The sequence below is a fragment of the Chionomys nivalis genome, chromosome 15 (assembly GCF_950005125.1).
Source record: "Chionomys nivalis chromosome 15, mChiNiv1.1, whole genome shotgun sequence".
NCBI classification, from domain to species: domain Eukaryota; kingdom Metazoa; phylum Chordata; class Mammalia; order Rodentia; family Cricetidae; genus Chionomys; species Chionomys nivalis.
The window spans coordinates 34,162,015-34,178,776 of NC_080100.1; the positions used below are offsets into that span (position 1 = coordinate 34,162,015).

General features: G+C 46.2%; 1 protein-coding gene across 2 annotated transcripts in view; it reads right to left on the bottom strand.

Annotated features, from left to right (window-relative positions):
• Window positions 1–10,725: 10,725 nt before the first annotated feature.
• The window catches only part of Il6st (interleukin 6 cytokine family signal transducer), a 37,936-nt gene continuing 31,899 nt past the window's right edge, over window positions 10,726–16,762 (bottom strand). For both annotated transcript variants that reach the window (XM_057789737.1, XM_057789738.1), the window contains 3 exons: window positions 15,727–15,823; window positions 13,856–13,937; window positions 10,726–13,725 (listed from right to left, as the gene is read on the bottom strand). In XM_057789737.1, the coding sequence (XP_057645720.1) occupies window positions 12,988–13,725; window positions 13,856–13,937; window positions 15,727–15,823 (917 nt within the window). In that variant the 3' untranslated portion in view covers window positions 10,726–12,987. The remainder of the gene's footprint in view (window positions 13,726–13,855; window positions 13,938–15,726; window positions 15,824–16,762) is intronic.

The window sequence follows — 16,762 nt, forward strand, 5'->3', positions numbered from 1 at the left end:
CCAGAGATGTCTGAGGGGTAGTTGGTACTTTTCCATTTACAGCCTGCTCTTTCACTGCTGTGAGTTTGAATTTGCTTTTAATTGTTTTTTGAGAACGTTAACTATGATAAGTGTCCCTTTAAGAGACAAGCCCCGCCCATTCCCTCCCCCATCCTCCTCCCAAGCAAGCAGATCTTCTATCCATCCAGCTTTAGTTCCTTCTTTTCCATCTCTCTCCCAAAGAGGTAGCTTCTCTTCTCCTCCTCCACTCCCCCTCCCGTTTCTCTTTCTTTCTCTGCCTCTCTTTGCTCTTCCCCCTTCACCTCTTCCCCCTTTCCCTCCATAACCCACTAAATAAATACCCACTTTCTCTACATGGCATGCCTATCTATCTCTGTCTTTCGCCCACTGGGTGGCTCCCTGCCTGGGACCTGCTGGCCCTCGTGGCCTGCTGCTGCATCCCTCGGGGAACTGCAGTGTTTTATCTAAACCATAACAATAAGGTCTATCTATAATTAATTATGTGGTGTTGGTGTCTTGCCCTCTTATTGTGGGGGTCTGGGAGAGTGGAGCCTAGAGAGGACACTACAGGTCCTCATTCCCTCTGCACACTGGGATCAGTGGAGAGTTTTACGTGAGCACAAACAGCACCAGCCCATGGTGCAGGAGCCCAGAGATCACAACTGCCCCTCTGAATTGAGTTCTGTGTGCAGAGTCCTGGGCAAGGGACCTGCCCTGAGCTACCATGAAGGATCTAGAGGAAGGACTCATGAGGGACAAAAGCTGAGTCAGCAGGGGCTTCCAGGGCTCTTCAAAGGAGGTGGGATACATACACTGCCAACTTCACTCGTAGGCATGGGGTCTTCTGTCTTTTTCAACTGTTATGAATGAGGCAAGATGGGAGAGAACTGTCTTGAGGCCTAGGCTTGAAACAAAAATAAAAATACGGAAACCAGAAAGGTCACAGAATCCGATGACATTCTGCATCCCTGGAGGTTGGGCATGTCCGCTTCTCCACAGATTTATTATGTGTCTGGGTAATGTATGACTCTGTGGCGCAGAGTGGGGAGGAAGACATGCGGACTGCTACGGGGGGAACATTCCAGGTACTTCATTGTCAACACGTTTGTATTTGACCATCCACGTAATAAAGCCGTAAGACCGCCTTTGTAATTTTCTATACTTCTAAGGTTTCACCTCTTTCATTCAGTAATCCGTTAACCTGGTCAGGTGTGATAGTGCAGAGGGGGAGACAGCAGCAGGAGGATTGCTGCAGGTTTGAAGCCAGTCTTGTCTACACAGAAAGACAGCCATGATTGCAGAGGGCAAGGGCAGCCCACAGTGAACAGAGATCAGGGCGTGTGGCGGTGGAGGGATGAACCCCAGGTGACCAGGACTCTCCAGGTCGTCACATCTCTGTTCCTCCTCCCAGGAATCCCGTCTTCCACGAAGTCTGTCAGCTGAGCCCCTTCCTTACTATTGCACATCATCATCATCATCAATTTAATTAAGCAAACATAATCATTTTAGAGTCGTATCAGTTCAAAGACACTGGGCCCAAGTCAAAGCTGTGCACGTTCCGGAGAAGCATGCTGACCCTTCCTAGCTTCTAGAACGTGCCCTCCTCTGCCAGGGCCCACAGATGTGAGTCTGTTCCACCTTTACCAGAGGTCAGAGAGTGCGAGCTTGTTTGCTCTTTCAAAGTTGTTGACAAGTGGCTACAAAACAGGAGGTCCTGACCTGGAGTGGCTAAGTAGTATTTTGAGTGCAGAGGTGTATCAGCTCCATCTTGACCAAAGGCCAGAGATGCTCTTTAATGAAGTCTGTTGCTCCCCCTCCCAGTTTGGAGTGGGGTATAAAAAGACATGGAAAATAAAGGGGCGGCTCCGTGTTCACTGAATTTCCCTTCCGATGCTGTTCTGTGTTCTGTCTCTTATTTCTCTCTTATCTCTGTTCACTTTTGCTTCACAATTCTAATCTTCCTTCTGCTACCCTGGAACTTGTGAATCCAGTCGAGGCTGGTCCTCGACACTCCTCCTGTGGCTGTGGCCTCTTCCTCCCTCTGCTAAGTCATCAGGGCTGTGTTCCTCTGCTTTCCCACAGTCATGGCTCTCTCAACCTGGTGGGGCTGCAGGCAGTTTGAGGTTTGGAATTCATTTTATTGTTGACACCCTGCCTAAAAACCCTACACCTAGAACTGGGTCTCTGACGCTCCCTAGCTCCCATCAGGCCACAGGCCCAGCTGCACTTCTGCCATTCGGTTTTGCAGAGATAGCAAAACTTTCTTTGCATCACCATCTGCAGGCAGGCTCCAAGAAATAAAGGGGTGTGGGAGGGGCATGGGAGGGGCGGGGCTAAGCACTTCTGTCTCTGTTCAGAATCCCAGGTGGCCCACGGGACGCACAGGAGCACAGCAACTAATGAATGTTCAGAGCCCTAGGAGGGCTGAGACCGGAAGTGGGTCAGGTGCGGGCCGTGCACACCAGTAATCCCAGCATAGTGCACGGAGACAGGTGGGAAAGGAGCATCTGAAGCCACCCTAGAGTATGCTGTGGACTCTGTCTCAAAAAAACAAAAACCAACCGATGATCCATCTGTCCGTCCGTCCATCTGTCTGTACGTTGGTCTGTCTATCCATCCATCCATCCATCCATCCATCCATCCATCCATCCATCCATCCATCCATCCATTAGTGCAGCTATCCAAGCAGCCAACCCAAAAACCACAGCTAGACATGGGGACATCCCTGGTCTCTGTGCTTCACAGCAGCTCTAAAGAGCACACCCACAGTAATGTAGCCAGAGCGCACCCGCAGCAGTGTGGCCGGAGCGCACCCGCAGTAGTGCAGCGGGAGCACACCCAGAGTAGTGTAGCTGGCCTTTCCACAACCAACAGTTTACTTAGACACTAGGCTGTCCATTTTTAGTGTGTTATCGACATGTACTAAGGGGTCTGCCCAGCCCCTCCCCCCTCCCCAGATATGTTTATCTACCAGGCTGTGCTGCCCTCCAGGAAATCAATAGGAGTTCCAGGAAAAATGACAACTTGCTGGCTCTTGGTTTCTGCACAAGCCTGGCAACAGCTTCCTAGCTGATGGAGTCAGGGCATCTTATGGGCTAGCTCCAGGGAACATCCTTTAATCAGGCAGCAGGCTCCACCCAAAGACAATTGCTCTCAGGCCTACGATATTTCCCTCCCCTTTTCTAGAATAGAGAGCCTCAGCATCCTCCCCAATCCAAATTAAAACCAGAAACAGCATCGACAACAAAACCCAATACAAAAAAACTTCTACACGAACTAGAAGACAGGAATGCGTGCCTCATGAGTGTTCTCTGGAACCCCCTGAAGGTCTTGGCTGGGAAAACTGAGGGGATGAGACCAGGACAGTCCCTTGAGCAAGGTCTATGGTATGAGGCCCATTGCCACATAGCACTATGGATGCTTAAGGTCAGGCAAGACGTGGCTAACTTGAAGAAAGGCAGACTTGTGGGCCCAGCAGCTTGCGCATGTTTAATTCATAGAGCAGTATGTAAGTTTGGGACCAGACCTCAGAAAGGGACAGAGGGAAGGGAGTGAGAGTTGGTAGAGCCCTGGGGACATTTACACACCTTGGTCATTACAACCCCAGGCCATACCACCATTTAATTATGGGCTCAATGACAAAGAATTATCTGACTCAGTCTCTGCCAAATGCAAGTCACAAAGCCTTCCTCGGTAGCCCCTGCTTTTACTCCCCTGGCCAACTTCTTTTCTTTCCTCTCTCGGTGGGGGCTGTATCTCCTGAGGGCTGTGATCAGCCACAAGCTAGCAAAAGGCCTGGAGCTGCGGCTACGTCACTCCTGTCACACCCAGCCTTTGTAGGTCTAAGTCTGTGCCTCTATGGAACTGGGGAGGGGTCAGGATCAGAGGCCACAGAATCGATAGGTAAGGTCACACCTTCTCTAGGACACTGGTGTTTGGGCACTAAAGTCCCACACCCCATGAACCCTCGGATACACACAACCAGGGGCTACACCCATAGCGAAGTTCATAGCTGATCTCAGAAATGGTGTAGGCTTTGTGGCTTGGCTTAGCCCTGTGGTGGTTCATGAGTTTTACAAATGTTGGAGGGTCCGGAGTGACTTAGAGTAGCAGGCAAACAGCCAGCTCAGGAAGTGCTTGCAGCAGTTCTCAACCTGTGGGTCGCGGGGTCATGACCCTATCACAGGAGTCAGCCACACATCAGCTATCCTGCGTATCTGATATTTATTTACATCATAATTCATACCAATAGTAAAACTACAGTTATGGAATCGCGATGGAAATCATTTTATGGTCGGAGGGCATGAGGAACTGTCTTAAAGGGTCGCAGCGTTAGGAAGGTTGAGATGCACTGTGCTAGAACAACCGATGGAGAATGAGAAACGATAATACGGGAGCCTGTCAGGGTCACCCGGAGGCACACGTGGCAAGATTTGTGTCAGTAAAAGTCACAAAAGTGATTCTGTGTTCCCGCAGGATTGACAGCCACAGCTACACAGGCCATCGAAGGGTGGGAGGGAGACCTCATGGGCTTGGAATGGTTCTAGCACCTTCCCTAGAGGATGGCCAAGGCTGCCTACAGGTGAAGACTGATACTGCATTGTGGACCTGTTGGTCTCTTACGGGGTACAGAATATTTGGATTTGGGTGGATCCAGGACCAAGTATGCCTTGGCTTCTGGAGCATTAAGAACAGTGGGCACCGGATGGATGCAGAGATAGAGCGGTATAAAGGACGAAGCGAGACTCGGGTGGGCAAGTGTGTTCATTTCTCACCGAAGAGAAGTGTTTTGAGGTAGAGATTATTCGTTCTGCTTGGGGTCCTTGTTTCAGCTAGGTGTAACCAATGGAGAGACAGGCCTGTGGCATCAGCCCCAACCTTTCTGGCTGCACCCCCACCACCACACACACCCTGACTGCCATTAGCAGTGACGGAAGATGAGCTGCAGGCTTCTGGAGGGCAATGGCTGCCGATGGTCCTACCTGGCTGAGGCAAAGCATGGTACTCTGTCAGCATGCCAGGAAATGTGCCCGTAGCTATAATCATGGCATGACTAGCTGGTGCAACCAGCCACTTTCAGATTAAATTGAAACCCACCCTCAAGAGGTACCGCGTTTGGTACTATCAGCCTAGGCAAAATCCTTGACTGGGGAAATGGTAGGCCCCATGGGGCAAGGAAGGTGAAGCTCTTGCAATCAGAGCACTGGGGTTACCCACACATGACCCTCACAACTGCTGAGAAGGGAGGGAACTGGCGGTATTGCTGCTGCCTGTATGAAAGTTGCCTGTGCTTCTGTAAGGAACTCCTCCCCATGCTGCTGTGAGTCACAAACCCATCAGTTCTTCACACTGGACTGGGGTGGGATCGTTTCTTTGATCTCTCATTGCCCTCTCTCTTTGGGGTGACTATAAATAGACACCCTAGGAAAGTTCATAAAACATGTAGTCATGTCATAGAGAGTCAGTCTCAGAGACACAGCGTGCCTTCCTCACAGCGGGAAGATTGCTTCACTGGGGGGCCCACACCCATCTTAACTTGTTCTCACCAGCGAGACAGTGAACTTGGGGCCCGAGTTGAAGGTTTGCCTTGTCTCATCCCCTAAGATGACCTTTCTCCGTAGGGACACAGTAGCACAAGGAAGCCACCCTCGATGGATGGCAACAGGACAAGTCATCAGTATGCCGGCAGCGTCTATAGTTCTCTTTTGGGAGCACGACCGTCTTCTCAGAGGTCCCACGAATGACCCTTCTATAAGCCACTGGAGTATGCAGTGAATTCTGATTGGCTGCTGGCCTGTCCATCAGGGTTTTGAGTGATTGAGTTATAGCCTGCTGATTAGTGAAAGTGGGTGGATCTGGGTTAGTATGTTTTAAAGGTGGGTCCTCTGAGAGCTATCCTGAATCCCAGGGGTCCACATACTACCAAAATTCTGAGTTCACTGGACTTGGTGAGGCATACCTTTAATCCCAGCACTTAAGAGGCAGAGGCAGGGAGATCTCTGTGAGTTTGAGGTCAGCCTGGTCTGCGTAGTGAGTTCCAGGACAGCCAGGGTTTTGAAGAGAGACCCTGTCTCAAAAAAATGAAACACTTAACTCACTTCATGTTAACTATGTATCTTTCAGCTATAACTTTTTTTTCTTAAAAAAAGTCAATGAACAACATGTATTAATAAAAAGAGCAAATATATGAGTTATATTTTAAAACAAGGATCTTCTCGTAAAATTACTGAGATCAATTTTCCATTTTACCTTTGATTTTTTTATGAGCTCTGTTTTTTTAATGTTAATAAAATTCATCTGAAGTGATAGTGACGATCCTACCACTTAAACTATTTGTAAGAAATTGTTCCTACTTGCAATATTCTCAGAACTTTAGTGTATGCTGGGAAAAATAAATAAATGTATCACATCTTCTAGTGTCATAACAAGAAACATCCAAGTTCTAACCAAGAAAGACAGATAACACTTGTTAAAGATTTTAATGTGTCGTTTCTTTTGAAAGTATTGGGTGGGGTCTCTAACTAGGAAGGGTTGGAAGTATTTATGACTTCTTAGGAATCACTTTAACATTTTTTTTTAATTTCAGAGACAGTTCATGCTGCTGACCTTGCCATGCGAGTTCTTGCTCTCCTCTGATGTTTGTGTCCCATGTCCTGTGATTATATATATACTATATATATATACTATACCACCAAACTGGCTCAGGAGTCCTGCCAATTAAAATAGGCATCAATTCTAGCCACATTTGTAAGTGTTCTACAAATGAATAACAGTTTTATAAGTTCCAAGAGAATGATGCTGACATGTTTTATTACACATTTAATGAAATATTCTTTTATTTCAATTTCACAACTTTTTTCTTGGCTTGCTGGCAATAGCTCTTTATTTAGGTTAAGTATATTGTTTTGTAGGTTCCTGAAGAACTTAGATCTCCCTCATGCCAGATGTACAGATGGATGCTGTCTGTTAAAATGGACACACCCAACTAACGTTTACCCAGGAATCACTTTGGTGACCACCGTTACTTAGACATGGCCCATGACACAAAGGTGAGATTGCTCTTCCCGTGAAGGCAGGTAGTTCCAGGCGGAGGAAGGCATGGGTCAGCCAAAGCTGCATCAGGTGTAGAAGAAGCAGGAAGGGAGCTTCTAGGCTGACAGGATCTGGCCAGTTTTCCAAACGGAGCCAGTGCGCAGCTAGGTGTTAAAAATGACATGAAAACAGGCACTCCCACGAGCCCAGGAAGTCTGGTGAACTGGGGTTCAACGAGTCTGTCACGTTGGACAGTTCCACAACTAACCATCTCCTGCCCCCCGCCTTTGCTCACCTGGCCACTGTCACTCCCCAGAGGACTGTCACAAATCAGAATGTTACTTTTATACAGAAGTGAGGACAGAGACGGGAGGTATCAAAGTTCCCCAGACATAAAAGAGACACATCCAGGTGTGGTGACTTAAGGGCCCACTCCCAGGTGGAAATGGTAAGGGAGCAAGAGAAACCTGATAGAATGGGGAGACCCCTGAACAGGGGAAGCCCCTGCCCTATCCATGGAAGATCCTGAGGGTAAGTGATGCTCCTCTGCCAATTGTTCAGCCACTGCTGAGACCACCCCCAGGGGATGGTCAGCACCAGTCAGCATCGCAATCCTGCTCTAGAGAAGCTGAGCAAGAGCTCTGGGCAGGCCTGCCAGACTCAGCTGAGCGCACCACACAGTGCCTTCTCAGAGGTTATTTTACCAGTTCTGGTCCCGGTTCTGGACGGGTGCTCCCCGGTGTTTAAGGCAGAACACAGTTATTTGGAGCAAGAAGGTTGTGATTTCACCCATTTTTGAGCCTCAAAGTTGCTGCCTCCTCACCCATGGCTTGATGACTTCCCAAGCCCTGTTTGCTGTAACCTGTAGAGGGAGGGAAGAGCGTTACCCTCATGTCTGGGAGATTTAATCCAGTGCTGACAGGACTGTGTGGGGTCTGGCATGCAGCAGGTGTTCTGTGAAGAGTGTCTAAGAGGCTGCACCAAAGCCCCAACTTTTCCTAAGGATGGCTTTGCACTTTCTTTCTTTTCTTTCTTTCTTTCTTTCTTTCTTTCTTTCTTTCTTTCTTTCTTTCTTTCTTTCTTTCTTTCTTTCTTTCTTTTCTTTCTTTTTGCTTCAGGATGGGTCTCTGACTAGAAAGGGTTGAACTCAGGAGGGTGTGGACCAGTTGTTACTAGGAATACATTTTCTTGTCCCCTCTTGGGTGCATAACTGTAATTTCCCTGAAAGGAAGCAGACTGTTTCCCAGCTCCTGTTTTCCAGGGTGGTTGAGTGAAGACACCCTGCCCAGGCTGCATACTGTGGTCTTTGCTGTCGGCTCCACTCTCTTGAGCTCTTATAGACAGCCTTGTTGGACCTGGCATGGGCCCCTGACGCCAAGATCTCCCTGGGTGCTGCCCTGGGGAGGAGGCTGGATTTCCTGGACCCAGAGCCTGGGGCCTCCTTACCAGCCATGAGGAAGCTGTTTAGATGTGTTCAGAGCCTCAGAAATGGGGTGCATCTTATTTGCCCAGTGCTTGCCTTTCCTTTTTTCCAGGACCCTTGGTCTGTCAGTCACGCTGCCTGTTGTCTTTGCTGCCCTGCTCCACTTGGCCCACTTCAGACTTTACCCAAGGCTCTCAATCTCCGGATTTATCTCCTTTGGTCTATTTATCCCTCAAATGCTGGGGCGCCCTCCTCGGAGTCAATTACTTGGAGAACTAGAAGATCTCCCGCTCTCCTGCCGAGACAGGAAGCCCAGCCTAAAGGCTTACACCCATTCCGAGCCCTCTCCGTGGAAGAGCACACATGTAGTTGGTGGAAGGATTTGTATATATTCCTCTAAGAAAAATCAAACCAATAGACAGGTAAGACAAGCATTTCCCTTTAGGAAAACAATGACCCTTTGGAAAGCAGGAAGGACTTCTACCCACAGATAGCACATTAGAAGGCAGGCTGTCTCTAGGACCTGTATTGAATATGGGATTTAAACAAATACTCCAAAGTGAAGGTTTTTGTATAAATTTCAATATAGATTAGGAGTGAAGTCTACTCCTTGGCTAGTTTGTAGGATTTGATCCACTGTGTTTCTAGATGAAACTTAAAGATGGGACCTTTATCCTTGCTGGTTTAGCTTCTTGTAGAGGCAAATGTGGAGATTGCAGCATCATTAACCGGCCACAAGGTGGCGCAGCACCCCTATATTTGGTTCCTGAGCAAATAAATGCATTAGGGGACCATGCATTGGGAGGGAAGATGTTGGAATTCCAGAATTTGTGGAGTAAATCTGAAAACTGTAACTGTCATGTCTTCTGTTGTTGAGGCCAACACGGTGTATCAGCTTATTCTAACTCCTATTCCATTATGCCAAAATAGAATTAAAAAGCCATATAACATCATCTATACTAAGACCCATATTAACGAACACCAAATTAACGAATACCAAAACATTATGCATGACAGATAGTGGTGATCACACACAGAAAAACCAACAATTTCTTTCTTAAAGGATTAGAGCTGATGTAGTGAGACACTGATGGTAAAGTCAACATAAAATTGGCAGCCTTGGCTACGCTCAGCACCTGCAACTCACTAGAGCTAATAACACGCACAAGCTTTCCAAAAGAAGTTACACGGGTGATGGCAGGTGCTAAACAGTAGGCAAACCTGTGCCCAAATGAAGCACAGCTAAGAGCAAAGACATGAAAAGGAGCCATACCTCAGGCTGCACTGGGCGAGCCAAGTGCACTTGCTTCCCGAGTATATAGCAACTGACGGCTACGGTCTTCGAATCCTCACCTCTGTAGCATCCCTGTTTCTGACACAGCACATGGACAGCATTTGCACCTGTCATGACCTGACCACGCTGGTGGTAACAGGACTAATTCCTCTATGGACCCAGCCTAGTGCATTCTCATCCCGACTCACCAACGGTACTGACAACTGGTTAATAAAAACCTAACCAGTGTGTGGGGCTGACGGGGGGGGGTGAGGGGGAGGGCAAGAGGTCCTGTAAAAGTGTAAGATAATTGAGTAACACGGTTCACCTGGAGCTGTCTTTGTATCTTGGACGCTTTAAAAATGGTAATGTCCGAAGGTCCTCGGGCTGTCCTGCTTTAAGCATGAGCTTTAATAAACACTTCTACTTCATGAACTTTTAACGTCACTACAGAATTACGGTCCCCGGATGAGCTGACAAACATGTATCCGGAATTCTGCAGACTGAACGAATGGAGTGGCCACGAGAACCATGCGGGGTTTGCACTTTTCTCCCTGCATCTGCTTCCTTGTGTCCCCGAATACTGACTGGGGGTTTTAAGAGGATTAACATTTTTTTCTTGAGTAGGTTAAAGATTGAAATTCTACAGTTTTGTATTAGTGATTTAGCATTAAACCTTTATGAGACCATGGCAGGATGTGTAACCTATGTTGACTTTGCTTTTTCTCTGAGGTAAGTGCATTAGAAGCAAAAAACTAGTTGAGGCCAAAGAGAGGCTGTTTTCCAATGTGCATTTTTTTTGATTTTTCGAGACAGGGTTTCTCCGTAGCTTTTGGTTCCTGTCCTGGAACTAGCTCTTGTAGACCAGGCTGGCCTTGAACTCCCAGAGATCCGCCTGTCTCTGTCCTGAGTGCTGGGATTAAAGGCGTGCGCCACCACCGCCCGGCCAATGTGCCTTATTTTAAACTACGCTTCTACACATGAAAGAGTCAAGCAGTAACTACACAACTAGCTTTATTAGACTGGTTTTACATAAAGAAGCCAGATTAGTTTCTTTGCCTATCTAAAATACAAGGTACATGCACTCAGATTATTCTAAAACATGCTGCAGCGAAGTCTACATTTAAATCGAGTTTTATGACTGGTTCTCTCTTGGGGCAAAGCTGATCCATTAGACATTTCCCGAATGAGCTCTCATGCAGTAGTCCCACAACCGTCTCTGTCGGTGGGGGCACTGGCTCACTGGGATAGTTTCTGTTTGGAAGTCAACATGCAAACTTGCTTCATTGAGGCTCGTCCTTCAATGATCTCTCATGCTCACTCATGAACTTACGCTGGATAATCACCGCCACCCCCCGTGTAGACTTCACGCTCCAATGTACTAGACAGGAGGAAGGTTGCAGCTAAACACGAATACAGCAATATGACTAGGCTACCTTCGGTGAGAAAATGGAAAATACAGCAAGTGTTCATTTCTTGGCATATATACATAGAAAATTCAGTCCTGCCCCAGACCAGACATTGATGTCCAGCTTGAATGGTGATGATGTCATTGCCCTGTAGTGTGAATTCTGGTCTTGAACCCCACCTGACCTCTCTGAGCCTGACTTTGATTATCTACCTTCAGTTCTGCCATTTTCCCAGTATCAGGTTGGTTTTGCCAAGTTGGCAACTGAATATTATGAGGACAGAAGTGTCTACTGTCTCACGACGGTTATACATGTGAAGGAAATCAGAAAAGTATCAGCTATTATAAAAATATAGATGGTAATATATATCAATAAGTCTAATATAAACAACATTCTTAGAGTAAAAGGTAAAACTGCATCCAACCTAATGAGTATCATTCTTCATAGCCTTTTGTTTGGTAACCTCCATGAACTATTAAAGTGTGCCCATGCTCTCAAACTTTAAAACTTTCCCGTGAGCACACTTGGTGGTAATCAGCCACTAATGGAGAAGCCCCTGCCTCCATGTCACACTGGAAAGTTAGGCACAAATGCATTAATGGCTTTAGTACTAAGCCCCGGATACCTGGATTGTTCAATAACAAAGCAACCAGGAGGACCAAGTTTAAGATACTCCCAAGCTGCATGTAAAACTCTACCTCAGAAATGGCAGATATGAACAACACCATCTTCTGTTGGGTGTGCCTGCACACACCCAAAGTCCCAGACACTCAGGAAGCTGGGACAGGAGGATCACTTGAGCCTAAACAACATAATGAGATGTGTGGGTGGGTAGCTCAGTGGTAGAGTGAGTGAGTATCCAGCAAGTACAAGGCCATGGGTTCAATCCCCACCCAGTAAACTTTACAAGACCCTGCGGCTCCTTGAGCTCTGTACAAGGACCTCTACCGCTGTGGTGGATACTGAGATCAGTGTGTGTTCTGGGATTCTGCCTGTGGCCGTGATGAAGGCTGCCTTTCAGTGAATGCCTCCTTGCTGTCCTTGAAAACAAAGCAAGGTGGAGTCAACTGGAATAATTTTAAGCTGAAGAAACAGTATATAAAGTGTCTCCTCAACCAAACGTTGGAGCCATCTGTCCTGGTGTTTGTGTCCAGAAAAGTGTCCCCAACTTAAACAGTGATATTTAAATGCTTGAGATAGTTTATGGTGTTCATTGCCCACCCTTATTGGTGCCTTCTATAGGGCTGCTGAAACTAGCTTTGAAAGAAGTTATCAATGAGCAGATTTTTGTGAGGTTTTGGGTAATATTAAGAAAATGGGTACTTTTACATAGTTCATTTTAAAAGTTCATCCTTTTCCTCAGTAACAACTGGTAACATTGGTAAAAACAGCAGGGAGCAAGCCAGTATTTTCTAATTGGTAGAACCAGAAATGAACCTGCCCTAACCATCTCTTTGGCCAAATGACAAAATCTGGACAGGCAGCCCTATGGCACTGCTGGCTGAGGAGGGTCTAGACCCTTGCTCCTGCGGTTTGGATGGCTAGTCTCATTAGAGCGGCGCAGCCACATGGCACCGTGGCTCATTTGAATTCCCCACTTTCTATGCAGCTAAACAAAGAGCTTTACAAATCTCAGTGCAAACGTCCTGAAACAGCACAGAGTCCTTCAGCTATTCAGAGGATAAAGTCAGTTCATGTAGTGCTTGAAGGAGAATCCCAGATAACCTGGAATAGAGATGGCCCAGTTGTGACTTTGTCCTTGAGGGCGATGATTATTTCATCTGAAGTCACAGGCGAGTGTTCTAGCTTTCCCTTACAGGTCCCACTGAAGCTGGGCAGGAGCCAGTCTTTCACTGTGGCATGTAACCACCTTGTCTTACAGTCTGTGGCAAGTAGCTTTTAGGGATTTCGTCATCCATTGCTGTCTCCATTCCAGCTGATTCAAATCCCTCTACCTGCCCCCCAGTCCCTGCGCCAAGAGCATCTGCAGGGCCTTCCTGAAACAGCCCCCGCTGCGCAGACCCACAGGGCTCTGAGATGAGCTCTGACACCCGCTGCTGTTTCAGTCTGAGAAAATCTTCCTCACTGCCCGACGAGGCTTGGTTTGACCTTTCAAAATGTGAAATATCTGGACTGGCCTCAGGCTGACCGCAGTTCTGTTTGAAATACTGTTGTCTGGGCAAAATCTCATCCCCGCTGTCAACACTATCTGCCAACTGCAGGTCCTCTGGCCGCTCCTCGGAGTCTAACAGGGGCTGGGTGGACTCGGACCTGGAGAAGACCTGCACTGAGGGGACCTGGTGCCTGTAGCCACTGTGCACCACAGTGGAGTACTGGACAGTGCTCGCGGTGTTCTGAGAAGACTCATTTTCCTCATTGCTAGAGATGCTGGGCCTGGAAGACGACATGCATGAAGAACCCCCAATGCCACTGCTGTGACCTTCCGTACTTATTTTTTCCTTCTTGAATAGGTCCAATGACTTCAGATCATCTGGACAAGGCTTTTTATTGTTTGCTTCTATTTCCACAACGCTCACATCAGTGAAATTGCCTTCTGAATACATATGATCTTTGGAGCTAAAATTGTGCTGGAAAGAAAGAAAAATGAACAATTACTCTGGGCATATTCCAACTGTTTTAGCCATCTAAGCAAGTTCTATAAATATACACTAATAAATAAGCCTATATACTATAAACAATAAGAAGATATTATCTTACCCTTGGAGGTGTGTGAGGTGACCACTGAGCAATATGACTCTTTGAAGGATCTGGAACATTTGGCCAGATATGTTTTTTAATTCTGAAGAGAAAAGAAGAAGGGCATTTGTAGAACCATAAAACAATGAGAAGCCTTTGTCATCCGAGCATCTTAAGTACCAAAACAACAAAAATAATCTGTTATCCTAAAGTCAAACAAATTATTACTTGTTACCAAGAAAAAGATATTAGTAAAAACACATACAGGACTGTATTCCTAATGGAAAATGGTTAACAATACTAATGCTAATTATCAGTATTCAATTCCTCTAATAAAATCAATTAAGAACTTTAGATCATAACAGGTTGTGATGCATCCTATCAGAAACAAATGCAAAGACATTTAACTTTCAATTAAAAGTATTCAGTCAGAGAATTAAATAAAAATGGCTTACTAATATCAAGTAAAATATGATAAACTTGTTTTTTCCCCCAAAAGATAAGACATTATGGAGCAGAAAGACAAGGTAGCAGTGGTGGCACACTCAAGTTATAAACCCAACACTCAGAAGGCAGAAACAGCATGGACAGGAGTTCAAGACTGGTCTGGGTTATATAAAACCAATCTCAAAACATAAAAATTCAAAAAGAATAAACATAGTTTGGGGGAACAGAAATGAGAGTCTAGAAGTACAGAAACAACTGATTTTTGGCACAGGAACAAATACATTTACCTGAAAAGAGCTGTTTCAAAATTCATACAACTAGATGGGGAGGGAGAAACCTGATCCTGCCCCAAACCATGCCCCAAATTAATTCAGAGTGGATTACAGATGATAGAGCTAAAACCAATGAACTTCTAGAAGAAAACAGATGACCCCGGGGTAGACAGATTTCTTAAAAAGGTTACAAAATGCAAGAACCAGAGGAGAAAGCCTGGGAAAGGACACTTCAAAATTAAAAACTTCTGCTTTCCCAAAGTCATAGTTTAAAAAGCAAAGCAAAACAAAACAAAAAAAACCCCAAAAAACAAAACACACAAACTGAAACAAAATTTGCAAAACATTTGAAAACATTTTTTGTTCTCAAGCAAAAAGAACATTTACAACTCAATATTTGCAAAACAACCCAATTTAAAAGTGGACAAAGACTGCACCAGCTACAGCATTAACGAGCGAGGTGATGCATGAAAAAAGCCACTGGGGTCAGGAAGATGGGCATGAAACACAGGAGTGGTTGGCCACACCCACACTTTCAGGAACACCTGGGTACCAAGTGCCAGTGACAGTGGGATGTCTGCAAGACGGCAGCACTGAGAAAACTTGGGGCTGTTTCTTTACTCTCTCCTTGTCGTGCTGGAGCTGGACCTAGAGCCTCGCATGTGTGATATGAACACTCTGCCTTGGAGGTGCATGCCTGGCTGCAGCAGGCTCTGCCCTGGAGGTGCATGCCTGGTTCCAACGGCCTCTCATAAAGTAATTATCTGAGGCCCATGAAAACATGCACCCATGCAGTTTGGAATGTGGATATTCATAGAGTATTATAAACAATAGGCAAGAATTAGCAACCTCTAAACTCCCTTATATACTACACTACAGACCGTACTGCAGCAGCATAAAAGAAAAACCTCACCTGAGCAATACAATAGCATGAATGAGCTCACACGTAGCTAAATGTGAGACTTACAGAGACTGCGAGCACAGGAAATTCCAGCTAAGACAAAGCTACAAGTGGAAACGGGATACTCGGTGTGAGGCAGGGGCTGAGAGAGCAGGCTAGGTGTGACACATGGAGGTGATACATCTGTACACAGTCAGTTCAACGGTAAACTTCAAACAGTTAAATACTACTACGTAACAGACTGCAGCTCCAATGTGAGAGCTGGCACTTACAGGTCTCGCTTATTAAAGCAGAACAGGACTCCCAGAAGAGTTGTCAAGAGGAACGCTAAGCACACAGGCACCACTATGGCTTCTATTTCTCCTTGAGCTAAAAGACAAAGGGTAAATGAGAGGTAACTGTTAGCAGATACAAAAAGGGAAAAAAGCATAAGGTCCTCATTGGACACTGCCTGACTTTCTGTTTACGGAGACAGTGTCTCACAACGTACCCAGGCTGACCTGGCCTCACTAGGGAGCCCACCCAGGCTGTCTTGTCTGTCTTCAAAGTACCTGCACTGCAGATTATCAACCAAGTACACACTCCTTTTGCCCGCCCTGCTGGTTTTCAGCTTTGAGGTAGTCTTCTTCCTCTCTCTGTCCTTACTTGCAAAGCTGGCTATGTAGTAAGCATAAAACACACATTGGCTGGGAGGGTAAAATGAGTTTAGCTCACTGGGTCATCATCATCAGAATGATAATATATCTGCTCTAGGACCAAGAATTTAAGGAGGGATGCTCACGAGGCATGAGGGTGGACAAGTAGACAACTCATTTAGGAGCAGCAAAGCGGGCCCGGCACACTGGTGCTTGCCTGTAGTCTCAGGTGTGCAGAAGGTGGAGGGAGGGGGAGGATTGGGAATTTGAGGCCAGACTTGAGCCTGGGCTATATCACTAGAGACACTGTCTCAAAAACAAATAAAATATTTAAAGATGCAAATAAATCTGAAATTCTTAAATGCCACACAAATCATATAGTCTATATGCTTTTAAAAGAGGACTTAACAAAGGACTCATGAGGGAGAGATGCTAGCTCCTCCTGCTCTCTCCACCTGCCTCCCCTGGTGCTGAGGCCTGAAGTCGGCCTGCCACACGCTAAGCTTGCGCTCTGTCATCTATCACGGAGCCAATGCCTTTTCATTACTCTTTATAGGAAGAAAACAGGAGCGTAACCCTTCAGAAATATAGCTTACTTATTTTTAGTTTCCTATCACACATATTCCCTTGTAAATAACCTACATTCCATGAGAACAAACAGAAATAAAAAAAA